We start from the raw sequence: 25,802 nt of genomic DNA, 5'->3' as shown, positions 1-25,802 counted from the left end.
TCGTCAATTACCCTGGCAAAGAAGCACACGTTGTCCCTTTGACACGCGCAGCCCCCACGACGTCTTCATTATCGCCCTGTATGACCGCCTGTCTCAGTCTCCAATAAAGACAACCGATTTATTGCGCCGTTTCCCTCCCTCCCTTCACCTCATTTTCGACGCCTCAACCTTGTTCTTGCTCCAGTCTGAAACCAGCATTCCTTGTGCCCGCCCAACCAGCTCCAAGCTTCCCCGAAACTGCTCCCCCCAGCTCGTCCCCCGTTGAGCCCGACATCCGCAACAATACTAATAATAAGGCTTGGCCCTCCCGGCACCCGGTGACGCACTCTCGAGTGCACGTCTCTTGCTCCTGACAAGTTGGCGTTCGCTGTGCATCGCTCTAGGCAGGCTTGGGGACCACATTGCAGACCGCCAAACCTCGTCGCCAACACCTCACGCCGCTGCTACTGGGCGTCCCGTCACACAACCGCCGAATGGCACTCTGCCCAGTCGCAAACCATGGCTCCCAGCGGCCCTGACCGCAAACCAGAAAAGTCATACCTGTCGTCCGCCGTCGACTCCATCAACCCGTGGGCTGGCAGCCGCAGCTCGACGCCCACGCCAAAGGAGCAGCCTCCCCCGCAGCCAGCGCCCGTCCCGTCCTCCCGTCCCGGCGATCACAGCATCACCCACTTATACGGCCAGAGCACCAAGAGCTACCCCGCCGACTGCCCTCCTCTGAACGTCCTGTGGTACCACGCAACCGATGTAAGACGCACCCACCGCCCGCCGCCGGCACCTCCCCAGCTGCCCACCTTGCTAACCCCCGTCTCTTCCAGGTTCCCAAACGAAAACCCCAGTTCCTCAAGGACAAGGTGAAGCCCGCCGAGGACGCCAAGCCCCCCGTACAGCCGAAGAAGTTCCTGCCCTTCTCCAAGTCGGATTCACGAGCAATCGAAACAGCATACCAGCGCTTGTTGGAGGACTCCGAGAAACGGAGAGGCGAACGATCATTGCGAAATGTCTCGGCGGGCTCCCGACGTGGCCGTACAAACACCGATGAAGAGGCCACGCACAGCAGCCTAGAAACCAGCCCCGAAGGCGGCCACGGCCCCAAGACGCGCGTTCCCGTGAACGAGGACTATCTCTTCGACGTCGACATTGAGAACCGAGAGCTGGGGCCTGTGTACTGGCTCGGCCCTGTTTACGAAGTCCGCCGCGGCACTTGGTTCTACGACGAGGGCTCGTCGTTGAGGCCATGCGAGGAGAATCTGGCGTCGCAGTTGGAGGAGGGGTACCTCAAGGTCAAGCCCTGGTCGTACCCCAAACCGCGTGTCCGTAGCGACTCCAAGAACAAGGAGGCCAACAAGGACGTGACCCCCAAGGCGTCTGTTGAGAACCTCAAGGCCGCGGCCTCGACCACTCCCACCACGGAGGCCAGCAGCAAACCCCCGACACCACAGAACCAGCACCAGCCGTCGTCCCACCGGCTGTTTGGTGCCTGGATGAACAGCATTGCAACATACCAAGACGCAAACACAGCCTGGCTCACCTCCGACAGCATGCTCTCCTGGGTGACTTCCACAATGTACGAGAGGTTCTCGGGTGGCGGTTTCATGAGCGGCGTCAAGCTGGTGAGGGGCTATTCCGAAGTAGCCAAAAAGAAGGAGAAGCAGCCAGCCACGCCAACCGAGGCCAGCTCCACCGCGTCACAGTTGGACGAGAAGCAGCAAAAGATGATGAAGAGGAGGTCTGCGCCGCCGTCTACCACGCCTTTGCAGTTCAACGACGAGCTTTCGCGTGGTGAGGAGGACGAGAGCAGAGAAAACACGCTGCAGCGACAGATTTCATCCCTGATGGAGGGGGCCGAGCGCAATCAAGAAGAGCAGGAGGAGGAAATCCGGAAGCGCGAGGAGAAGGAAATCGAGAACGACTACAACGGTCAGCTTGGCGAAACCCAAGGGCGAGATATCGAGCATTTGGTGCTCGTAACTCATGGAATTGGTCAACTCCTCGGTATTCGGTAAGTTCACGGTGGGCCCTGGGCGAGTATGGGCAGCCAGAAAGGCTAACAGCAGCAGCATGGAGAGCGTCAATTTCGTTCACGATGTCAACATATTGCGCAAGACGATCAAATCAGTGTACTCCAGTTCTGCAGATTTGCGGGCTCTGAACTCGGAGCTCGAGGACGGCCCAAGAAACTGCAGGGTGCAGGTTTTGCCTGTATGCTGGAGACATCTTCTGGACTTTCCCAAGAAGCGGGAAAAGAAGAACGAACGCGACATTGGCGATGGTGCCCATGATGACGACGAATGTAAGTTATGTCGGCCCCTTCCTCTGATGATATGACATCTGACAAGGCGTCAAGACCCTTCATTGGAAGACATCACCATCGAGGGCGTGGCGTTTGCTAGGTCCTTGATCTCCGATCTTGCGCTAGACGTTCTACTCTACCAAAGCGCCTACAGAGAACAAATCGCGGAAATCGTGCTGAAAGAGTCGAACCACATTTTCAAACTGTTCATGGCTCGGAATCCCGAGTTCAAGGGCAAGGTCCACGTCATCGGCCACTCTCTGGGCTCGGCTATCATGTTCGACATTCTGTGCCGGCAAAAGGAGAAGCCAAAGGCCTTGGACACCCCCAAGAATCCCCTGCGCTTTTGGCCGACGCAAGAAAAGGCCGAGGGCGCCCGTAGCCGCGAAGCCAATGAATTGAGATTCGAGTTCGACGTGGAGGATTTCTACTGCTTGGGATCACCGGTGGGCCTGTTCCAAATGCTCAAAGGCCGGTAAGTTGATCGAGTTCTCCCTCCTTGACTACCTGTATACTAACCTCTCAAAGTACCGTATCGGCTCGCCACCAACCAAATTCCCTGCCCTCGGAGAGCCCTCTGAATCCGGACTTGATGGACGACCCTTTTCTCGCGACGACTCCATCTTCCCCTACTCATCGCGTCTCTGCGATCACGGGGCTGCCCTATTCCGTCTCGTCGCCCAAGGTCTCGCAGCTTTTCAACGTTTTCCATCCGTCGGATCCCATCAGCTACCGGCTTGAGCCCCTGATATCGCCCGCCATGTCCACGTTGAAGCCTCAGGTCCTGCCGTACACCAAGAAAGGTATCTTTGGTAATGTAGCCCAACAGGGCCTGACGGGCATCGGCATGAAGGTCGGGCAGAGCGTCAGCGGGCTCTGGTCGAGCTTGAGCGCAGGCATCGCGAGCAACCTGCTCAACCGGAGCCTCGGGCTCAGCAACGAGGACGTGGCCAAGATGAACGCGGCAAACGCGCAGACGCAGCCGCAGACGCAGGTTTCGGGGGCGGGGACGAACATCGCGGACAGCGGCGTGATCTCGGACGCGTCCAAGCTGGGGGAAAAGACCAACGAGCGCAAGAAGCAGCTCGCGGATTCCAAGTCCATGATGGGGCGCACGAGCATCAGCGGCAACGAGATGACGCTCATCGACGACGAGCTGGAGACGCTCTACTCCAAGTTCCAGGAGAAGCGCGTGGACCTGGCCAAGTCGGACGCGGACGGCGGCGCCGCGGACTGGCTCGAGGCAGAGCGCAAGGCGCAGAAGCTGCGGCGGGAGGAGATGAAGGTACGGGCGCTGAACCGCAACGGGCGGGTGGACTACAGCATTCAGGAGTAAGTCGTCCCCCCTTTCCCCCTTTCCCTCCCCCCTGTATTCAGGGCTTTGGGCTTGGATTGGTGTACTAACGGGCAGCAACAGGAGCGTCCTCGACTTCAACCCCATGAACACAATCGCTTCACACATGAGTTACTGGTCTGACGAGGACGTCAGCCACTTTATCCTATCACAACTTCTCTCTAATAGGTCACTGGCAAGTCGGAAGTAGACTTAGAATCAATGCAAAATAAAGGCATTCAATTACTAAAACGAAGAAAAACTTTTTATGTCGTGTGAATCACCAAAGGTCCGGTCCTATAAACGGTCCCATTCGGGGAGGATACGGGGAACCAGTCGGGGGGTATCTCTTTTTTTCTTTTCGTTCAACGCTGACAAACTAAGCGCGCAGGATGCCGGCATCGACCAGGGCGCCCCAGCGCGTCGGCATGCTCCTGGCGACGTCCTCGGCGGTCTGGCCGGCCTCGGTGCGCAACGCCCGAATGTCCTCGGCGGTGTCGTTGGTGAGGCGCACGATCTGCAGGGCCTCGGCCGCCTGAAGGGCGGACTGGGGGAAGACGTCGGTGGGGACGGGCGAGGCGATCCAGAGCAGCAGCCAGACGACCTCCTCCTGGGCCTTCTCGATGGCGACGTGGAGGGCGCTCTTGCCGCCGGCCAGGGGGTCCTGGTAGCGGATCAGCTGGCCCAGCTTGGCGACGTCGCCGGCGAGCTCCTCGTTGGCGTCCTGCAGCAGGTCGACGACGCCCTGGACGTCGCCCTCGGAGCACATGAGGTGGTAGGCGCGGGCGGGGCGGGCGTCGGGGTTGGCGGCGAGGTAGGCCTCCTCGGTGATGTTGGGCAGGATGTCGAGGCCGTCCTGCAGGCCGCCCTCGTTGACGTAGCGGGTGAGGATCGCGGCGCCGGGGGGCGTGTGGAGGTAGGGGTTGGTGACGGAGGGGCCCTGCTGGTTTGAGGGCAGGTATTTCTGGCAGGACGGGCAGTTCAGGGAGATTGCGATCTCTGCTGACAGGTCGAGCAGACATTGCCTTGTTGGGATAGGTTCAGCGACGTGGTTCTCATGTTAGTGCTGGGGGGACGCGAGTTTCTCACCAGTGGAAGTGGCAGCCGCAGGGCAGCTCGAGGTCGTCGGGAACATTCTGGGGCTCGTCGCCGGCCTGGCCCTCGTCCTCGCTATCCGGCTCGATGCTGATGACCAGGGGGTCCTCGCAGGCTTTGCAGACGGCGGCCATGATGCTGCTCTTGGATAAGGTAATGAGCGGATGAAGAGTGGTGAGATGGAGAAGGAGGGGGGGTTCCGAAAGGGCAGATGAGTGAAGAGAAAACGGGTTGTGCGATCAGATGAGTGAGACGGCTTACTCAGAGAGAGGCGAGTAATTTGAGTCTGGGGAAGCGGAGGTTGAGTCGATTGGTTCGCGATAACAGAAAGTCTCCAACGACGTCGTGATGAGGGCATCGAGATCAGAAAATTCGAGGTGGGGGTGGACGGGCAGGGAGCGGGGACTGTGCCTCTGGCAAAAGCATACGCACTGTGTTGGCAGAGGCGGCAGCGGGCAGGTCGTACAGTGCAGCGACGCTCACCAGTCGTTCACCAGTCTCCGATACAACCACAACCCGCTCGGGGGCGGCATAAGGCGAAGGGACCTGGTGTCCCCCTGAACCCGGTCGTTCCAGAACATTGCCCAGAGTGGCTACCGGGGACTGGGCAGTCACGGCACGGACGTTGGGCAGACGGACATGCCCGTGTAAGTGGAAATGGGCAGCCACGGCGGCATGAGATCGGGTACCTTGCTTTAGAGTAGGCCCGGTCAAGGTAGATCACGGTGATTTAGAGTAAGGTGCATGGCCAGGGCAAGACGAGACAGTACAGACATGCAGGGGAGCCCTTTGCGAGGCGAGGCGCAAGAGGCGCAAGAGGCGAACCACGTCAAGTTCCGGACCCATAGAGAGGACACACGGTGACACGCCGGACCGCCTCGTGGACATTTCGTGGGCTGGTGGTTCGAGAGTTCAAGAGAGAGTGTCGTGGACTCGCAGAACAGGTGTCTGGGTGCCTGGCGGGCCACGTGGGCAGTCGAACGAGTTTGTTGCCGGGAAAGGAGATTATCCCGCAGCAGGTGAGCATCCCAAAGACAAGGGGGAAATGGAAGGAGAGGGGGAAAAAGGAAAAAAGGATAAATAAAATAATAGCTACAGGGCTTGGGGCAGAAATGTGGCAGCCTGTAAGTGCGTACGTTGGTGCCATACGCAAGATGCAAGACGCACGCATGCTCTTACACACACACAAACACACACACACACAGAGAAACACCAAACCAAGGGACGAGGGGGCGTCGCCTTACGCAAGTCGTTGTGGCTGGTGCCCGTTTTGGCTTTTGCCTTGCCTGGCCCGCTGGGCAAGGCCCGGCGCGGTACGTACCAGTATACATACACATACGGAAATCAGTACGCAGCCGCCTGTACACTACCGGTTAGTGCAGGCAGCGGAGGCACCGGCGACCAGCAAGTATGCTCGGTTTTTTGGCCTGGTAGACCTGGTCTCCCGGAATTGAAACAGGCTTCCCGCGTATTCAGTGCAACCCGAAGGCCGTGCCCCGGCTGCCAGTCACCATGCTTCGCATTGATTCGGGTGGCAGTTTTGCAAGGTGACGAGGTGTATCCGCGTCTTATGTAAGCAGCAGCAGCAGGCAACGGGGCGAGGCGGGGCGAGGTAAGGCGAGGTACCTCTCCACCTCGGTTTGGGCTGTTGGGTACCTACGACAATGAGGGAGAAAGAGAGAGAGAGCATGGTACGTACCCAGGCAGCGAGCGAATCTGCACCCAAAGATAGGTACGTAGAGCCCAATGATGTACTACGTAGCCACCCAGGCACCCAATCCAAGGCCGTCAGCGCAGCTAATGCCTGTACAATTACATCAATGGCCCCTCCCCGCCCCCGCCAAAAGGTACCTACGTAGGTCTCTCGCATTCCATCCCCCTTCTTCCCCTCCCCAAGCGTCGTCTCCTCTCGCCGGCACGGCACAGCACAGCACAGCATAGCATTTCGTTGCACAGCCAGTCCAAGTCTAGCCAGCCAGCATTGAATACATACCTGCAAGGCGCCTTACCTGGGCTAGCATCCGTTGCCCAGTCTCCCTTTTTTTTTTGCTTTTCTTTTCTTTATTTTGCTCCAACTACGTACCTGCTGCCCCGGCCCGTTACCATCATCATCCGTCAGGCGCCTCTCCTCTTCTCTCCACCCACTTGCACCCGCTCGCTCGCCTTTCACCGCGACCCCGACTCTCCCCTCCTCGCATACAAACAATTCTTGCACTTCCACCAGAAATTGGTTGTCGAGAAAAGAGTCATCCCATCTCCGACTGCCAGCTGCTGCTCGAAACTCCCGGCTCCTGGCTACACTGAACGAACCTCGCTTTCGCCGTGAGGAACTCGACCAACCTCCGTCGACGTCCGTGCGTTCCGGAGCTTCCTTCGCGCATCTGCCACTCCGCTTGGTCCCTGATCTCGTGCGTCCCTCCGCGCCGAGCGCAAACCTGAGAACCTGGCCTCTCTGTCGTCATCCATAAACGGCGCCCTCCCCCCCGATCCGGTTCCCCTTCCTTCTCCTTTGCGCATCCCATAGACGTCCGCCATCATGAACGTCCTCAAGCTCCAGAGGTGCGCAATCGCATGCATGCCCCCCGCACCCCGTGATTCATCCCCGAGTCTCTCCCCACCGTGGGGGCGTGGCTGCTGCTTCGTTCCGCCTTGCATTGCTTTTTACTGACGCACATTTGTCACCAGGAAGTATCCTCAATTCCCTCAAAACGAAATCTACGGCCTGAGCGACGCTTTCCGCAAGCTCGACATCGACGACAAGGGCTACGTCGACGAGGCCACCGCCATCAAGGCCACCCAGCAGAGCGAGCGCCAGCCCTACGATGTCGTACGACAGGCCCTGAAGGAGGTCGACCTCGACTCCTCCCGCCGCGTCGAATTGGAGGACTATGTTGCCGTACGTTCCGCCACTGCCACGCCCCTGGCTGTTATCTGGTTTCCTTGTTAACAATGCGTCCTGCAGCTGATCGCCAAGCTCCGCGAGTCTTCCCCGGCCCAGAAGCGCCTGTCATCCGGGCCTGGCGGTGCCCCCGCCGGCATTGTCGCGCAAGCGACCGGCGGCCACTCCTCCAAACCCAGCGTCGGCAAGATTCACGTCCAGGGCTCCAACGCCAACGTCACCCACACCATCAACGAGGATGAGCGCACGGAATTCACCCGCCACATCAACGCCGTGCTGGCCGGCGATCCGGACATCGGAAACCGCCTCCCCTTCCCCACCGACACCTTTGAGATGTTCGACGAGTGCAAGGACGGTTTGGTGCTGGCCAAGCTCATCAACGACAGTGTCGCCGACACCATTGACGAGCGTGTTCTGAACCGGCCCAAGAACAAGAAGCAGCTCAACGCCTTCCAGATGACGGAGAACAACAACATCGTCATCGAGTCGTCCAAGGGTATCGGTCTGTCGGTTGTCAACATTGGCAGCGGCGACATCATCGAGGGCCGCGAGCACCTGATCCTCGGCCTCATCTGGCAGATCATCCGCCGCGGTCTGCTCAGCAAGATTGACATCAAGCTCCACCCCGAACTGTACCGCCTGTTGGAGGAGGACGAGACCCTGGAGCAGTTCCTGCGACTCCCCCCCGAACAGATTCTCCTGAGATGGTTCAACTACCACTTGAAGGCTGCCAACTGGCCCCGACGGTATGCTCGGCGTCTTCCCCAATTCCCCCACCCGCCCACTTGGCCGGGGTAGGAGCGGCACTTACTGACTTTTGCGTAGGGTGAACAACTTCTCCAGCGACATCAAGGACGGCGAGAACTACACGGTTCTTCTGGCGCAGATCGGTTCCGAGTATGGCGCGTCGAGGGCTCCCCTCCAGACAAGGGATCTTCTGCAGCGAGCGGAGGAGATTCTGCAGACCGCCGACAAGATGGGCTGCCGCAAGTTCCTCACACCCACCTCCCTGGTCGCCGGCAACCCCAAGCTGAACCTGGCCTTCGTTGCCAACCTGTTCAACACCCACCCCGCGCTCGACCCCATCACCGAGGAGGAGAAGCTCGAGGTCGAGGACTTCGACGCCGAGGGCGAGAGAGAGGCCCGCGTCTTCACGCTGTGGCTCAACAGCTTGGACGTGCAACCCGCCGTCCAGTCCTTCTTCGACGACCTGCGCGACGGCACGGTGCTTCTGCAAGCGTACGACAAGGTCATCAAGGGATCCGTCAACTGGCGTCATGTGAACAAGCCCCCCGCGCACGGCGGAGAGATGCTGCGCTTCAAGGCCGTCGAGAACACCAACTACGCCATCGAGCTGGGCAAGCAGAACCGCTTCTCGCTCGTGGGCATCCAGGGCGCCGACATCACCGACGGCCAGAGGACCCTGACCCTCGGCCTGGTGTGGCAGCTGATGCGCAGGGACATCACGGTCACCCTGTCGACCCTGGCGCAGCGTCTCGGCAAGAAGGAGATCACTGATGCGGAGATGGTCAGGTGGGCCAACGACATGTCCCGCAAGGGCGGCAAGTCGTCGGCCATCCGGTCGTTCAAGGACCCCGCCATCGGCACCGGCGTCTTCCTGCTGGACGTGCTCAACGGCATGAAGAGCAGCTACGTCGACTACGACCTCGTCACCCCCGGCCACACGGACGACGACGCCTACCTCAACGCCAAGCTCAGCATCTCGATTGCGAGAAAGATGGGCGCGACCATCTGGCTGGTGCCCGAGGATATTTGCCAGGTCCGCAGCCGCCTGGTGACCACCTTTATCGGTAAGCCGGTCCCCGAACCGCCCCCCTCCCTCGTGCAGGCCTCGTCCGAGTCACGTCTTGCTAACCCGGGCCCCAGGATCTCTCATGGCGACGGCGGAGAAGCAGGGACTGTAAACCGTCTTTATGAACCTTTTAACGCGGCGCGAATGTCTGTCATGTTTCTCTACGAGGATAGAAAAAGGCCAAAACTGCGGCGGGGCTTTGTTGATTGCTTCCTGGTTGACTGTTACGAAACCATGAATTCTAAAGTTAAAATAAAAAGATTATACGAGCGCAGAGGAAAACCCGCCCGACGTGATTCACTGATTCCCTGGGGAGGCAGCAGCATATATGTGGCGTTTTATCCCTTGTCCCTTTTCGTCCCCTCCCGATCCCCAAATGTTGTACAGTTAACCTGCCACCCCTCCCGCAACTTACCTACAGTCCCATATAGGTAACAATGTATAGGCCACGGGCAAACATGACGAAGGACGGAAAAAACCTTGATCTTGGACCAGGTTCACAGACGCCTACTAAGAGGGCGGGTTCATACATGCAAAACAAAATCCCCGGGGAGAAACAGGCCAAATGGTTAAAAAGGGGGCATTTATAAAGGCAAAAGTGGGAGAGATAGATATAGCCCCCTCCCCAAATAAAGTTACAAAATCCTCCCTCCTTCTTCTCCTCCGTTCCTTGATTCCTTGGAGCAGAAAGGAGCCCTCGCGACGAGCTCCTCTTTGGGGAAATAAAAACTCGCTTTCCTCGGCTCAAATCACAAAATGAGGTACAGGCTGCACAGCAGGCTCGGCCCCGTCAGTATGCCGAACCAGAAGAGGACGTTGCCGAGCGTCTTGCGGCCCTTCATCCACCGCGTCCGGCTCAGTTGGACGAGCTGCCACGGTTCCCCGCATCGTCAGATTCCACGTCTTAATTTGCAAAGGGGACAAGGATAGGAACGGACAGGCAGTGGCGGGGGGGGAGGATGAGAAAAGGATAAGAACGAACGGGGGGGACTCGCGACGTACCGGCAGCTGACACATTTGCAGGATCAGGAGGTATCCCCTGAGCTTCTTGAAGAGGCACCACATGACCAGCTCGTGGACGCAGGCCGAGAGGAAGAAGGTGATGAGCGTCGCCGTGTGGCGGTTCACCTTCATCGACGAGATGGAGCTGTGGTAGACGTGGCGGAGGAGGAAGTTGTGGACCGGGCTTTGGGGTGAGAGTGTTAACAGGTTTCTTTCAATCTTGGTCCAAAAAAAGGGGGAGATGAGAAGTGTGTTAAGGTATTGGAGAGCAGGTAGGGCGGCCACTTACCGGTTCCAGTCGCGGGCGAATTGGTCCCAGGAGACTTTTTTGTTTTCTCGTCAGTCACGGAGCAATGACGCAGTGGAAGCACTGGGGCGGAGAAACGACGATGACTTACCGCTGTTCCACCAGGCGTCGTAAAAGCTTCTGTCGGCAAAGTAGGTGAGCTCCGCGAGGGTGTTGAGGATGGTTTCCCAAATCAGGTACCACGCCATCTGGAACTCCCGTCAGTCATCATTCTCCCCCGCCCGCTGCCGTCGGGCCTGGGATGCTCGCCGGCCTTCGCCACTTACCAAATACTCCATCATGAACGGGAAGATGAGGTCGCTGAGCATCCAGGGGAAGTACCGGAAGCGCTCGGCCAAAGGCATGCCCACCTCCTTCATGGCCACGGTCTGCATCACGACGGGGTCTGCAATGGGTGTTAGAACAGACGGGGGAAAGAGGGGGCAGCGCAGCCGCATTCAGGGGTCACAGAGGGCGGAAGAGGGGGGGGGGACTGACAGATGAACGCCTGGGACACCATGATCATGACGAAAATGATGCCAAACGTCGCGGCCGTCTTCTCGGCGACGTAGTACCAGTCGATCGACTCGGAGCGGGGGTACTCGAGCTCGTAGACCACCGTCGGCAGCACGATGTACTCGTAGTGGTTCTTGAACGAGAGGTTGTGGGGGTACGCGCGGGCGACGGTCGTCGCCTTGCCCCTCAGCTCGTCCGTCAACCCGTCAATCTCCCACCGGATGATGCGCTCGAAGACGCGGATCTGGTCGGCATCGAGGGGCTGGCCGGACTCGATGGCGCGGAAGATGCGGCCGAGGTCCGTCTCCTCCGGGCCGCGGGGGCGGGGGCCGGCGGCGACGGACTGGCGGCGCTCCCTCATCTCGGCGGCGGACGGCGACGTCGCGAGGTGCGACACGGAGACCGCCGACACGGACGGGCTCGTGGCGGACGGGGACTCGGCCGGGTCGATGCGCTCCAGCTTCTTCAGCTTCGAGAGCAGGTACTTCCGCTTCTTGTAGGCGGAGGAGAGGTAGCCGTTGTAAAAGGCGTACGAGTGCTGCTTCATGAGCATGACGATGCCGTGGAGGACGAAGAAGACGGTGTGCGTCCAGGGCCAGTCTCGGATGAGGGTGAGGCCGACCACGCCGCCGATGAAGAGCGACTGCCAGATCTACACGTTGCAGGTGAGATTCCGCCCCCTTTTTAACGAACAACATTTTCGGGGCCGCGAGAGGAGCCACTTACGTTCTGGATGATCCAGCCAGACCTGTCCCAGTCCAGGTGGCCGCCGAAGACGAGGCGCTGCAGCACCCAGCTGACGCCCGTGATGCCGCACATGACGCCGTCCGATGCCAGAAGCACGACCACGTCGCGCCGAAACATGGTCTTCATGATCTCGTTGGTGCCCAGCGGGCTCCCCGTCGCCTTCCAGTTCGCGGCGCCGATCTTCAGCACGAAGATCGCCACGGACAGCCAGAACAGCGTGTAAAACCCGTGGAAGGGGCTGTTTGCCGTCTGCTCGTTTTGCCTGTCAAAGGTGGAGAACTGGCGCGTAAAGACCAGGTCGCTGAACTTGCCCGCCCGCCGCGGCCTCTTTGGGTCTTTCTCCTGCAGTCTCGTGTAAGCCACCGGGGTGTTCTCGTGGTATTTCACAGGCCTCTGTGTGTGTCATGGATAGAGCTCAGGTGCGTACCCTCTCGAGTCCTCGCTTGATGACATCGCGGAGCTCGCGGTCATCGGGGGACAGCACGTAAGTCTTGAGACGGCCGAGGCTGTCGCGCATAGGCTCGTCTAGACTCGAGGCTTCGGACAGCGTCGAGCCATCGAGAGACAGTTTCCTCTCATGGACAAGCGGGTTCTTCAGAGGAGATGCGCCGGGCCGGGTGGGCGCTCGTTCCTTGCGTCGTCTTTCCGACAGCTTCGGCTCGTCGTAGTCCTCCTCGCTCGGGCTCTCCGAGGGGGTCGCGGCAGTCTTCCTGTGTCCGCCCGCCGCCCGTAAAGCATCCCGGAGCGAATGGGGCGGCTCCGAGGAGGCAGCCAGCTCGGCCGCCATTGGTGCAAGATTGAACTATATCAATACAACTCAGCGTCTTGGTTGGCCCGGCTGAAAGGTAGAGCGAAGCCAAGTCATGCAAGAGCTCTCGCGTGAGGTGGAGATAAGCGCCGGGTGTAGTGCCGGCTGGGAACGTGGTCGGCGTCTTGGGGTAATCAAGTTGGAGTTGGCAAGGCGCTTTTATGGGATTGGTCAATGAAGATGTCAGTGTCACTTGTTTACGAATCTGTCGCCGGGACGAAAGATATAAGAGTCAAGTGGCGTGTGAGTGTTACGGTTGTACCGAGGTCGATGTAACGATGCGGCGGAGCATCTATATCAGCATGCGCGGCCGGGGAAGGTTTGCTGCGTGGGAAGGCTGTACGGATGAATTGGCCAATGACTCGAGCCGTGGGTATGATCTGTTTCCCCGAACAGGCTTGATGAAGGCGTGCCAAGCAAAGCAAGTCAAAGTAGGCAGAGATGGGATGGAACGTGGGCAGAGAAGGAATCCCGTCTGTCGGGAGCTGGGCAATGGGCAGCGGCACATATAAAAGCAGCCCAGAGGATGGCTTTACGGGTCCGCCGGGCTCTCGGCGGCGCTCGTTGACCTCTTACAGGCGAGATGATCTCAGATGGCCAGACATAGACGTTGGCGGATGATCAACCGCGGCCGAGGTTTCCGGGACTCGTTGTGCCTGACGGGGCGCCATAGGGCTGGCGTGCGGCCTCACTCATAGTACGAGTAAGAGTCCGAGGTTTCGCGAGTTGGCCGCTGGCGAGCTCCCGCTTATCCCGCCGAGGGACGGGGGGATCGGGGGGTCGGGGGGACAAGGGGGCGACATCATGTGGATGACGGGTGTGGACTCTGATGAAGTCAGACAAAGTAAAAAAGCAAAGACGCCGGCGGGAAAAACAACAAGCAGATGAACACGGTGTGGCGGTATTCGCCCAACAAGCAATCCCCGTCCGCAACGTTGTTGGCTGGCAAGTAATATTCCTCACAGAGGGAGGTTGTGTAGTGCAGGTTTATCACCGTTGGGGCGTCGCACAACACGTGAAGAGCGGAGAGGGAGGAGAAGAGCTGGATGCACATGTGAGACAAAACCAACCGCGGGCTTCCCCAGATGTCTCTCTGCACGCTGCCTCATGTCTCGTCTGGGCCAGGTAGATGCCGGGGTTGGGATTCCGCGCTGCCGCTCCCTTCGTTTCGTGGGGGGAGCGAGAGCAGGGAGACAGACACACACACACACATGCTCTCCCAATACGGCATCTCGCCCCCGAGAAGTAACTACGTAGTATGTATGTATGCACTTATACGGCGGAACCCTGCAAGTCGGACGATGCCCAGCGAGGCATTCAACTCGCCGCCGGTCTCTTCGTCGGACGATGGAACCCGGCAGATGCTGATGGAGATGGAGAGGAGAGCAGCGGTGGTGTTCTCTCTGTTTTCTCTGTTCTCTGACATTAGGCTGTCGCATTGTGAGGCCGGAAGCGGAGAGACAGTCGCATCCGTGCTCGAACCCGGCGTCTCTGTCGGTGCGGGCGCTCTCTGCAGATTCCAGACGCGGTGGGAATCGCGTTCTGGTTCTTGAATCGCCGCAGAAGCCGACGTTCGGGAGGTTCTGGGAGCGAGAGAGATAGAGAGCAGAGTAGAGGGATTCAAACGTAGGGAATATCCCATCCATCCCCGGTACGCCACACCCTGGAGAAATGTTCAAAAATAAATTTTCCGGCCCTGGCGTGCAATGACATCACTAGCGCCCGGGTGGGCCGGGCGTTCCTGGCATTCAACACCGGGGCCCGGGGCTTCACGTTAAGTGAGTGGGAGTGACCTGGCCTGGCCTGGCCTGCGTTAGCTGCGCTGATCCGTGGTCTTCTGTGCTCTACGGCGCACTGTGCAGGTGGCCGTCGCTGTTGTTGGTGCTGCTGCTGCTATTGCCGCTGCTGTTGGTTGGTGTTGTTGTTGTTGTTGTTGGTTGGTGTTGGTGCTGTCCCTTCCCGCTTCCGCTGCCGCTGCCGGCCTAATTAGTGGTTGGTGTATCCTTATGGGGGTGTTGAAACAGTGTTGCAGTGGAGGACCAAGCAGAAACAGGGAGGGAGTCACCAGCCAGAATGCTACCGGCATAGTATGCACTACTCACTATACCTACCTAGTGCCGTGCCTAGCACATCCATGCATGGTAGCCGTAGTTCGTTTCGAGGCTTCTGGAAGGAAGCTAGGCTGGCACGCTGGCACCTCGTCAGGAAGGGGGGTCAGGAAGGGGGCCGGGGGGCACAGTGCACAGTGCAGGACCTGCTACAGCCCACTCACTCACTAACTTCTCACTGTCGTGCTGCGCTGTGCTTCGGCGCGTGGAGCGTCGTTACGTAAGCTTTCCGTTTCCAACCTCCGAGGGCGCGCGGGCGGGCACAAACTGACCATTGACCATGTCCTGAACCACTCCAGACGTCGGTGGACCTTGCTCGGTACGTACCCGAGCTCGTTCCGTACCAAAATCTTTTTGTTGCGCGCCAGGCCGATCCGAGCAACCTCTCCCTCCTCTCCTCCTCCTCTTACCACATCGCCATCGCCAAAAACCACCACGCGCATCGCACTCTTCCCCCTCTCACTCCCCCCCTGGTTCACAAGGCGCTGCTTCATCAGGCCCTGCTTGTCGCTTCCATCTCCTCGTGAGACTGATCCTCCTCTTCTCTCCCCTCTTTTGATTTCCTACGGCAGCCAAGTCATCCAACAATCATGTCGCGCGGTGGAACCACCTTGTACGTGACTGGCTTCAGCCACGGCACTCGCGCCCGAGACCTCGCCTACGAATTCGAACGGTATGTCAACTGAAATCAGAAAATCCCACGTCGATGCCTGCGTCCGCCCTGTTTTCCCGGCACGCGAGAGCCTTCCGAGATTTCCGAGATTCCTCTCCTTCCCTCGCTCCCCGCCCACGCCCACGCATCCGTCCTCCTCGTCCTCCCGCACTAGCTGCTCCTACCTCCGCATCAATATGCCTCCCTCGTCCTCCGTCCCCGTCGATGCGTCCTGTCCTCGTATGCTCGGCCTGCGTCTCCCAACCCACCGCCCGTTGTCCGCGCCCCCCGTGGCCTGCCAGCGCTCCGTGGCAGCTCCGACATACAAGGCGCCCTCTGCTATGCCGACGACGGCCGACGTTTTTTCTCGGACGAACAAACAAGCCAAAAAAAAAAGTCCCATGTATGTATCGAGATGCTGACGGTCTGACTCGAATATAGCTATGGACACCTTGTCCGCTGCGACATCCCTGCTCCTCGCTCAGCGTCCAGCAGACTGTAAGTTGAACCGCCGTCCCCCTCCTTGGACCATGCGCTCCTGTCCGCCGCCGTCCACGACACTGACTCTCTCGCCAGCTTTGCCTTTGTCGAGTATGAGGACCGTCGCGACGCTGACGATGCTTACCATGAGATGCACAACAAGCGCATCGGCCGTGACGACATCTTGAAGATTGAGGTAACACAGCAAACGGAGCTCGGCGCCACGCCGACCCCTCGCCTCGACCGATGCTAACTCCTTCCTTGCAGTGGGCTCGCACTCCTCCTTCTGCGTCGTGGCGATTCGATTCTGGCCGGGACCGCGAGCGCGCTCCCCGCCGCTCCTCCCCTCGCCGTGGCCGCTCCCCCTCCCCCCGCCGCAGCACCCGCGACTACTCTCCCAGAAAGGATGAACGCCGTGACCGCGACCGTGACTACGACCGCGGCGACCGACGTGACACCCGCGAGCGCTCCCGCAGCCCTGACCGACGGTTCGTGCCCTGCTCGGCGACGCAAGACGTGCAAGAAAGAGACGCTGACTGAGGACTTAGTGATCGGGACACCAAGGAGGATCGCGACGACCGGGAACCCCGTGAGAACGGTACCAACGGCGACGACCGAAAGGGTATGTACAACCGCAAACGGAACCGACGCAGCCCGGAGCTAACTGCCATTGCAGCCATTGACAGCCCTCCCCCAGTTCACGAGGATCTGGATGTCGCAGCGGAGTGATAAGTATACTTGGCAATTTCTCTTGTCGGGTTGTGCGCGGCTGTGCCAAAAAGTTTTCTGATTTTTCACCTGGTTCTTCTCTCATCTGTTGAACCTGGATCTGTAAAGTGTCCTTACCTCCTGGGAGCTTTTTAGTCTCGATGCGGCCGATTCGCCTTATTCGTATTCGAGAGCAGCAGCACGCGAGGCCCGGGCTGTTCGACGCAGGCAGCACACACCAGTCACAAGGAATGTCGGACACGATAATTGGCAGGACCTCCGTTTCGGCAACGAGCTCGAGACGACGCAAAGGTTTTGGCAGGCGGCCTTTTTGCTAGCATTACCCCCCATAGTAGTTTAGAAATTGAATGTAGGTCATTGCAGAAAGCACTCGCCAACGTTGCCAGTTGGGGCGTCGAAGCGCGCAAGCCTTTTGTCTCGCTTTCAGAGTCGGTGGCATTCCTCGCCCGCTCGGCCTGCCGATGGCAATCTACGATATATCATGTGCGGTCGGTAAGTAGTAGATACGGTGACTCTGGCTTCTCTTGCGCACGTCAGCGAGACGAAGGCAATCGAGGCGGCGGCTCTGAACCTCCATATAGCTGCGTCCGGGAGAACTTGACCTTGCGTCGGCCTCTCCACGCTGCCCAGCAGCCCAACCAACATGCGCTGTGGCGGGCTCTGAGTGCATATCCGCGACGGCCCATAGAGTGACGGCGATGTAAAGGAGCTTACCGGCGGCTGTGTAGCCACAGATGACAGCCACGCTCTCCTCTCCTTGTATGCCAGGCACAGCCGGAGTCCATATAGATGGACAATGACACCACCAATAACGACAATAACAACACCGTCGCGCTTGGCCGTGGTGCTGAGTGGTGATTGATTGCTTTTTTGGGCAAACTCGCGAAGGGCAGATTCATTGTGCCCGCCTCTTCCTGTCGCCGGCCGGTTTATGGAATAGGCGGCGGGGGGGGATACGCGTGAGCCTATGCGTACTGTAGGAGCACGGTTTGTGCCGTGGTTATCCGGTGACGTGCTCTGTGAAGATGGATCGGGAGAGGGAAGGGGGGGCGCGCCCAAACACCATCTCGAAAGCTTGCGAGGCAGGTGTCAGACAGGCAAGCCAGAAAAGAAAGCTAGCGCTGGTTACTTAGGCGGCGGAGATGGATCCCGCAGGCGTCTTGGAGCAGAGGGCGGAGCCGTGGGGGGTTTCTTCTTAAGGGACAGCCATTGACATGCTTGGCGGGCGAGAGGGTTCGTCCATTGTTGGATCTCTTTGGTCGCGAAGCGGGGGAGATGGAGGCGGGGTTGGTGTTCCCCAAGGCGCGCTTGTCGGTGTCTGATAGGGAGGATCCGGAGGCTCGGTAGGGGGGTTTTCGGCAACCTCGCTCCGATGTGACCCGGACGAAGCCGAGATGGAGAGGGAAAAGACCGGGCCTGAACTTTCGGCACTGGGAATGTCCGCGGGGGATGGTGCAAGATGCTTTGGCCGGGCAGGTTAGGGGAGGGGAGGAGAGGGGGAAGAGAGGGGTGTCAAGTACCGAATACTTCGACTAGTAGCGCGAGCTGCCGATGAAAAGTCGGGAGATTGGGGCAGGAGTTAAAGTGTTACGGAGGCGGGACGGCAGAAGAATGAGAAAACAAGAAAAGGCGTCGTTTCGCGCAGAACTCGGTGTGATTTAGGACCAAGGCAGGCGACAAAACGGCCCAATGATGCCGTGGTATTCCCCTGCGTGTCGAGCAATTATCATGTTCCCGCGTCTGAGACGGGACGGTCACAGACTGAGGGTTTCTTAGGTAAATTGTCAGGGATGATGAGATGTCATCTGTACACACTTGGTGACTATGACTGTTGTTGATGTTTATTTACTCTTGTGGCTGCGGCTGTGTCTGGTACACACAACATGGAACCAACCCGCCGATGACAGCTACAATCCTTTCCTCGCATTCTCTTGCTAAACTTGGCTGGTTTCCTGTCTTCTGTCCGCGTTTCTCTCTCCTCGGCGGCCGTGGCACACGAGCGAAAACACAACTCGTGCAAAGTGCCTAGTATAATGATTATCAACGAGATACGAATTGGCGGGTTTCCCTTGGCTCGCTGGGACCCCCCTCGTCCCCATCTTCCCCCAGTTTGTCGTCATTGTGTGGGGGGGAGGGAGAGTCGGAGAGAACTCCACTGGAGAAGTGACGGCCTTGGGATCCCGACTTCAGAGCCCTCCTCCCGGTGATGACAAGTATCGGTACTTTGGTCTTTTCCGGGTTCGTCTCGATGAGTGGTGCTCTTGGCTGGGAATTGGCCCCGTCTGCTGCCGGAAGAAACGCCGTGGTTGGGTGCCGAGTTTCTGCCCTCTAACCTTTTCCCTTGCCCCTCGAGTACAGGTACGGATACAGTACTTCGACCTCCCTCGCATTCGAGCTGGAGGACGTGACAGGTCGAGGTAACGGACACCTTCCGTCCCCAGAGCTGAGCCACACACCCGGTTCAGGCCGGCGGGAGGGACTTCTCCAAAAAGCCGTCGTTGCACCGCTGAAAGGCTGCCTCTCTGCCTCTATACTACCTCTGCCTGCCACTGTCACTGGCTGCCGCCGCACTGGCAACTGCTGCTCCAGCTGTGGCCCTCCACCCCCATCCTCCTCCCCCCCGTCCCTCTTTGAACCTTTCCGCCCTCTGGAGCTGAATTTGTATCTGGATCTAATTAGATCTGCGTCTGCATCTTCTCGACCAGCTGCTTTCTTTCCTCGCGACCTCGTTCTCCACCCCTCATTGACTGCTACAACAGCCAAAGGCCTCGGCGCAAAGAACCCGACTTGCTCATCTGCCTTCTTACATCTCGCCTACCTCTGCCAGTCTACCGTCTCCCTCCCTTCCCTTTCCCCCGACAACCGCATCGCCATCCGTCTCTTGCTTGCTTGCAAGGTTCCACCAGCTCTGCTGCCCTCGCCGACTACCCATCGCGCGCACCTCGACACGATCCTCCTCGTCCACTCGAATCAACACACGATCCGTCGAGCACCCTCGTTTCCAAAGCCAGCTTCTTCTGCACCTTGCTGCCATCTCTGCCGCCTTCGGTCCGTCCACGCTTATACATAACTGCGTCACATGGTATACACCCTTGGCGAACGAACACTTGGTCCACAAAAAACCCGCGATACCCACGACCACCACCCTTGAACCGCATCGACTCGCCCGCGAGACAGACGCCCTTGGTACTCCAATACCTACCTATCCCTTTTCTTCCAGCAGTCAGCCTCTCGACTATGCCTCCGTTGTCGTCTCCAGCATCTCTCTAGACTTGGCTCAGTACTTCATCGAGATTTTTTTTGGTCATTCTTTCGACGCATCCTTACCCTCTGTTCGGTCATTTCCCCGGGAGTCGCAAACCCCTTTGGCCCCGAACAACCCCAGAGAACACCCTCCAAAGCTTTAAATGCAAGCAACGTCATAGCAATAAGGTGGCTTCAGAGGTTCAGCAGTGTGGTCGTCAACCCAACAGTCTTGTGCTTGTAACAACACACACCCGCACTGCTCGTTGACCACAGTCTGAAGTCATGTCGTCTGTAAGTGTCCTCAACACCCCACGCCTAACCACATTGGACCTCGGCACTCCTCCAGCACCTGGCCCAGGGATGTACAGAAGAGGAAAATAAAGAAATGTTGCTGACACCCAATCCGCGCATGCAGTCTCCGAACGGTACGGCGGTCCCTGCCGCCGCCGCCCCAGAGCCCATCGGCTACGTCCGCCTTCGCGAAGTTGTTTCTCAGCCTGTCATTGCAGCCTTCTGTGCCGGAGGTGTCGCCGGAGCCGTCTCTCGAACCGTCGTGTCGCCACTGGAGCGGCTCAAGATCTTGTTCCAGGTCCAGAGTGTCGGCCGAGATGCCTACAAGCTGTCCGTCGGCCAGGGTCTTGCGAAGATGTGGAGGGAGGAAGGTTGGAGAGGCTTCATGCGAGGCAATGGCACCAATTGCGTCCGCATTGTGCCCTATTCAGCCGTCCAGTTTGGCAGCTACAATTTCTACAAAAGGGTGAGTCTGCCTGCCACCTTTGACCCTGCTGTCATTGTGCCGGTTACGCCTGCACTCTGCAGCTTGCACGCACATGTGCTTGGGATATAGCAGCTGACGGTGTGTGTGTGCAGAGCCTCTTTGAAAAGACCCCTGGCGCGGACCTGTCTCCGCTCGCCCGCTTGACATGCGGTGGCATCGCCGGTATCACCTCCGTCTTCCTCACGTACCCCCTTGACATCGTTCGCACCCGGTTGTCCATCCAGTCTGCGTCCTTTGCTGAGCTGGGCGCCAGGCCCAAGGAGCTCCCCGGCATGTGGGCCACCATGACCACCATGTACAAGACCGAGGGCGGCGTATCTGCCCTGTACCGAGGCATCATCCCGACTGTTGCCGGTGTTGCCCCCTATGTAAGTGGTTCTTTTAGACAGGTTTACTTTTGTGATCAGCACTGACATGTCTGACAGGTCGGTCTCAACTTTATGGTCTACGAATGGGTCCGCAAGTACCTGACCCCCGAAGGCGACAAGAACCCCAGCGCCGTCAGGAAACTTCTTGCCGGAGCTGTCTCTGGCGCCGTCGCTCAAACCTGCACATATCCCTTGTGAGTGACTCTGGAGGATGGACAGGGTTCCATTCACCCTGCTAACAAGACCACAGCGACGTCCTGCGCCGAAGATTCCAGATCAACACCATGTCGGGCATGGGCTACCAGTACAAGTCCATTACCGACGCCGTCAGAGTCATCATCGTCCACGAGGGCGTCAAGGGTCTCTACAAGGGCATCGTCCCCAACCTCCTCAAGGTGGCGCCCAGCATGGCTTCTAGCTGGCTCAGCTTTGAGCTCTCTCGCGACTTCTTGGTTTCTCTGAAGCCCGAAGGCGATGAGGCTGCCCTCTGAACATGAAATGAAGAGAGCACAAGGCACCTCACATGCCTTACCTTGGCAACTTACTACGGTTACAGAGCATCAGGCGGCAGGATTACGAAAAGTCAGGATCGAGCATGGGGCGGTTATTACTAGACAGTGGCTTGCATGGCAGCCACGACGAGGCAGAGAGACTGTCTCTCCGGGTTGTTCAATTTTTTTCTCCATCCGGCATTTCATCCATCAGTGTTTTTATAATGTATTACAACAAGACCAGCTTCGAGCATTCAGAAGACAGGCAGGAGAGTCTGCATTGTCCGCACGGGCACCGTGAGGAGGTGAACCTGAGGAACTGCTCTTGTTGTGGCGGGAGGGCAGGTACCTTGGGTACGAGATAGACCCAGGTTGTCTGAATACAAAAGCATCAATCGATCCTCTTCAGACTGCATGTTTGTGTAATGAATGGGCTGATTCTTGACTGCATGTAGGAATACTAGTCATTGGCAATGCTATAGTTTTCCTGTTTAAGGAAATACACGGGGAGAACTTGTGCTATACTCGCATTCGATATTTTCACCTCAAGATACGGGTAGCTGAGGAAGTTTTCATGCTGTCTCCCTCACCTTGGCCTCACCTTGGCCTTGGAGCATCATCTCACCGAAAACCCGCCGTTGACCGAAAATTGAAAGTTTTTTTTTTGTTAGCAAGGGTCTGGTCGCCTCCACTCTATCGCTCCTGCAGCCCCAAGTGCAGCCCCACCATGGACTGAACGGGACCCATTAGTGGATCAATTTTTCTCATTCTTGATGCCTTGCGGCCTGAGAACCTGCCGCGAAAAAAAGCCCTACCGCACACAAATTTCGGCCAGACTGCTTTCTGGATGCCCACCTTGGAAATCTTTTGATCGTTTCCTCCTACACGACGACGACGACAACCACCACGGCCACCCATTTGACTCAGATCGCCAACTTCGGGAGTCCTTCGACAAAATGGGTACGTAGGAATTCCCATTCCAAGCCTTTACATGCGAGTGGATTGTGCACGCAACCCCCTCGTTCTCCTCTCGTAGGATGTCGAGGGGCCACTGCTGTTGCTATTCTGCGAACTGGGCGCGCGAAAAGAACCTCTCCTCCCATGGGACTTTCCCTTCTTCTGCGTTTTGCGGGGAGAAGGACGAAGGCTCGTGGTCGATGGATGATGGGACTCCCGCCTCATTCAGAGCATGCTTGAACCAAAGGCTGACGATGGGCTCTTCACCCCGTTTATAGGTATCGATCTCGACCGCCACCACGTGCGCAGCACGCACCGCAAGGCTCCCAAGAGCGACAATGTGTACCTTAAGCTCCTCGTGAAGCTCTACCGCTTCTTGACCCGTAAGTTTCTGGCCCCTCGGACACGACGAAGAATTTTTTTCTTCAGCGGCGGCACCTTGAACAAGGCCGAGAGACCAATTGCTAACAATTCCCCCCCTCCATTCCAGGTCGTACCGACTCGAGCTTCAACAAGGTCATCCTGCGCCGCCTCTTTATGTCGCGCATCAACCGCCCTCCCGTCTCCATCTCCCGCATTGTCGGCAACCTGGACAAGGAGGACAAGCGCACCATCGTCATTGTCGGCACCGTCACTGACGACAACCGCCTCCTGACCGTCCCCAAGCTGACCGTCGCGGCCCTCCGCTTCACCGCGACCGCCCGTGCTCGCATCACCGCCGCCGGCGGCGAGGCCATCACCCTCGACCAGCTTGCCCTCCGCGCCCCCACCGGCAGCAACACCCTGCTGCTCCGCGGACCCAAGAACTCCCGTGAGGCCGTCAAGCACTTCGGCTTCGGTCCCCACAAGCACAAGGTCCGCATCCCCCCACGTCTACGCGTGCCCGGCCCTGTTGAACGTATACTGACCCCCTCTACAGAAGCCCTACGTCGAGTCCAAGGGCCGCAAGTTCGAGCGCGCCCGTGGTCGCAGACGCTCTCGCGGCTTCAAGGTCTAAGCGTTGGTTTACATCATCGTTGGGATCTTATTTTCCGGGGTTGGTCGTCGTGCGCGTCCTTGTCGCGCCGGTGGACACGCTATTACAGCTATGGACTGCCGATGAAGGACCCTCATCGTGCTTTACAGGGAACTTTGTGTGCATGGTACAGGCGTGGTTTAGGTATCCAAAAAGAATTGACGACTACGATATCTCGCATGGCGTCGAATGGCATCTCTTGGGCGGCCGTGAGGCTGGTTTTTTAACTCTTTTCACATCGTACATTGGCCCCCTTTTCCCTCTGTGTGTGTGTGTCCGTGTGCATGATACAACCGCCGACTCTGTTCCGACATCCCACTTTTCCATGTCTCTGTCTACTTGAACATCTTTGATCTGCCGAGCCGGCTCTACGTACTGTCGTCCGTCTGTTGTAGCTGTACATTTCCCTTCCTCCTGAGCGCTACAAAGTACGCCTCCTTCGAATCCTGCGTAGAGGGGGGTGTGTTTGTGAGCGAGCTTTCATTCGGCAACTTGGCAGAAAAGGGGGCCGGGCGACAACGTACACTGCGCGACGACTCGGGCTTTTCCCGAAAGACCTTTGCAAACAACGTCTTGAGCTTCTTCTCAAAGGCCTTGTCCTCGGAGCCCTGGTAGAATTTGCAGACAAAGTGCCCGCCGTTCTTGAGCGTGTCGTTGGCGAATTGGAGCGCGGCGCCGCAGAGGTCCTGAACGTGCCCCCACATCGACAATCAGCAAAAGATTCGGAAAGGAGCCCCCCGGGGGAAAGGGGGAACGTCTTTTGGGGATCAAGAAGGGCCGGGGCCGTACGCACCATGCTCCCGGCGTGGTCCCGGAAGGCCATGCCGCTCGTGTTCATCATCCTGTGATAGGGATTACTAAGACTGTTCACGCCGAACCCGGTGGTCTGGTCCCAAGGTGCTGACATGTCACTCAATACAATCTGTTGTCTCCATGTCAGTCAAGAGGGAGCCCCCCCCTTTTTCTTTCTTCGTCTTCTACTTCTGCTTCTTCTCCCCTTACGCCTCCCTCGTAGGAAAGAGGCTGGGCCGAGGAGGAGGGGGAGGGAGGGAACTTACATCCACCAACCGCCCCTTTTTGGCGTCTGCCCCGTCCGCAGCGCCCGAGGGGGCGTCGGCGGCCGCGGGCTCGGAGGACGCCCTCTCCATGTCGATATAGCTCGGCTTGTCCTCGATGGCGACCTCGTCGTCGTCGAACTCGCCGTCCTCGTCGGCCGAGGACGCCGGCGGGGGCGGCGCCGACGCCCGCCGCTTCTTGGCCCGCACGAGGTGGTCCTTGACCATGTCCTGGACGTCGGGCGAGAGGAAGTTGCCCTGGATCGTCGAGACGCCCTTGGGCGGCTGCGCGGGGATGATGTCGATGCCCAGGATCTGGCCGTTGGGCTTCGTCCGCTCGGCGGCGACCTGCGTCCACGTCATACGTCTCGATATGCCCATCTCATCAAACACCGCTGGCGACAGACGCGGCGGCAGGAACAATAACGACGGAGGGGGGGGGTTCAGGAGATTTTCGTACCTGCGACCAACTACCCGGTGCATAACCCTAGATTATATCTCAGTACATGTAGTCTCACAAGAGTCCTCTATGATATCAATGTGTATGTGAGAGAGAGATAGAGAGAGAAATGAGAGAGAAAATGAGAGGGCAGCGATGGAAATCTTACCAGGTCCACGACCGTCTGTCCCTTGCGGAAAATCTTGTACTTGGCGTCCATCTGCCAGTCTCTCATATTAGCCCACCGCTCGCCGGCAAACTTCACAGAGCACGAGTCCCATTCTCAAAGGGAGCGGGGAGAGGGGGAGGGGGTTTTGTAGCCGGACCTCGAGTAGCTTGAACGCGGCCCTGCTCTTGAGCCCCTGGACCTTGGCCTCGCGCGCAAACATGTCCTTGCCCTGCCTCATCTTCCACCGCGAGCTGGACGACGACGACGCCCGCGCCTGGTGGCCGGCAGCAAATGCCGAGTGGCACTCTGCGCATGTCCGGGACGTCTTCGTCGCCGGATGGCGCCTCGCCACGCTCAGCAGAGCGCGGCATGCTGCTTCTGACATGGTGGTGTGTGGTGTTTATGATGTGGAAAAGTGATAGTGAGACCACACCCCTTCACGGAACGGTGGGCCCTTTCTTCGGAGATAGTAAAACAGATGAGCCTGGAACTGAAGGACTTGAAGCCAGGAAATAACACTAAT

At 58.5% G+C, this 25,802-nt stretch overlaps 8 protein-coding genes across 8 annotated transcripts; 5 read left to right on the top strand and 3 right to left on the bottom strand.

Moving 5' to 3' along the window:
- Positions 1 to 498: 498 nt before the first annotated feature.
- Positions 499 to 3,837, top strand: EsH8_V_000936 (DDHD family phospholipase; the record flags this gene model as incomplete). Its single annotated transcript, XM_083273452.1, has 6 exons — positions 499 to 747; positions 819 to 2,002; positions 2,061 to 2,293; positions 2,348 to 2,768; positions 2,822 to 3,625; positions 3,711 to 3,837. The coding sequence occupies 6 exons, from the start codon at positions 499 to 501 to the stop codon at positions 3,835 to 3,837; spliced, it is 3,018 nt and encodes a 1,005-aa protein (XP_083126167.1).
- A 168-nt stretch (positions 3,838 to 4,005) lies between these two features.
- Positions 4,006 to 4,855, bottom strand: EsH8_V_000935 (uncharacterized protein; the record flags this gene model as incomplete). The annotated part of the gene is made up of 2 exons (XM_083273451.1): positions 4,006 to 4,651; positions 4,716 to 4,855. 2 exons carry the CDS (start codon positions 4,853 to 4,855, stop codon positions 4,006 to 4,008), a joined length of 786 nt encoding a protein of 261 aa, XP_083126166.1.
- A 2,402-nt stretch (positions 4,856 to 7,257) lies between these two features.
- On the top strand, positions 7,258 to 9,545 carry EsH8_V_000934 (fimbrin; the record flags this gene model as incomplete). The annotated part of the gene is made up of 5 exons (XM_083273450.1): positions 7,258 to 7,280; positions 7,407 to 7,617; positions 7,684 to 8,366; positions 8,446 to 9,431; positions 9,508 to 9,545. The coding sequence occupies 5 exons, from the start codon at positions 7,258 to 7,260 to the stop codon at positions 9,543 to 9,545; spliced, it is 1,941 nt and encodes a 646-aa protein (XP_083126165.1).
- Positions 9,546 to 10,182: 637 nt separating this feature from the next.
- Positions 10,183 to 12,771, bottom strand: EsH8_V_000933 (MBOAT, membrane-bound O-acyltransferase family-domain-containing protein; the record flags this gene model as incomplete). The annotated part of the gene is made up of 8 exons (XM_083273449.1): positions 10,183 to 10,302; positions 10,436 to 10,619; positions 10,725 to 10,758; positions 10,834 to 10,930; positions 11,009 to 11,127; positions 11,220 to 11,889; positions 11,964 to 12,326; positions 12,412 to 12,771. The coding sequence occupies 8 exons, from the start codon at positions 12,769 to 12,771 to the stop codon at positions 10,183 to 10,185; spliced, it is 1,947 nt and encodes a 648-aa protein (XP_083126164.1).
- Positions 12,772 to 15,490: 2,719 nt separating this feature from the next.
- On the top strand, positions 15,491 to 16,761 carry EsH8_V_000932 (splicing factor SR family protein; the record flags this gene model as incomplete). The annotated part of the gene is made up of 6 exons (XM_083273448.1): positions 15,491 to 15,573; positions 15,994 to 16,050; positions 16,129 to 16,228; positions 16,300 to 16,520; positions 16,581 to 16,654; positions 16,709 to 16,761. 6 exons carry the CDS (start codon positions 15,491 to 15,493, stop codon positions 16,759 to 16,761), a joined length of 588 nt encoding a protein of 195 aa, XP_083126163.1.
- A 3,528-nt stretch (positions 16,762 to 20,289) lies between these two features.
- Positions 20,290 to 21,644, top strand: EsH8_V_000931 (uncharacterized protein; the record flags this gene model as incomplete). Its single annotated transcript, XM_083273447.1, has 5 exons — positions 20,290 to 20,298; positions 20,423 to 20,764; positions 20,878 to 21,153; positions 21,211 to 21,347; positions 21,404 to 21,644. The coding sequence occupies 5 exons, from the start codon at positions 20,290 to 20,292 to the stop codon at positions 21,642 to 21,644; spliced, it is 1,005 nt and encodes a 334-aa protein (XP_083126162.1).
- Positions 21,645 to 22,600: 956 nt separating this feature from the next.
- Positions 22,601 to 23,598, top strand: EsH8_V_000930 (uncharacterized protein; the record flags this gene model as incomplete). The annotated part of the gene is made up of 4 exons (XM_083273446.1): positions 22,601 to 22,604; positions 22,880 to 22,984; positions 23,092 to 23,456; positions 23,521 to 23,598. 4 exons carry the CDS (start codon positions 22,601 to 22,603, stop codon positions 23,596 to 23,598), a joined length of 552 nt encoding a protein of 183 aa, XP_083126161.1.
- A 386-nt stretch (positions 23,599 to 23,984) lies between these two features.
- EsH8_V_000929 (RlmE family RNA methyltransferase) lies at positions 23,985 to 25,664 on the bottom strand (the record flags this gene model as incomplete). The annotated part of the gene is made up of 7 exons (XM_083273445.1): positions 23,985 to 24,062; positions 24,141 to 24,302; positions 24,410 to 24,538; positions 24,675 to 25,019; positions 25,132 to 25,158; positions 25,280 to 25,330; positions 25,437 to 25,664. The coding sequence occupies 7 exons, from the start codon at positions 25,662 to 25,664 to the stop codon at positions 23,985 to 23,987; spliced, it is 1,020 nt and encodes a 339-aa protein (XP_083126160.1).
- Positions 25,665 to 25,802: the final 138 nt, after the last annotated feature.

This window comes from Colletotrichum jinshuiense, chromosome 5, assembly GCF_051148585.1.
Source record: "Colletotrichum jinshuiense chromosome 5, complete sequence".
NCBI lineage: Eukaryota > Fungi > Ascomycota > Sordariomycetes > Glomerellales > Glomerellaceae > Colletotrichum > Colletotrichum jinshuiense.
This window is presented reverse-complemented; position numbering and strand designations above follow the sequence as displayed.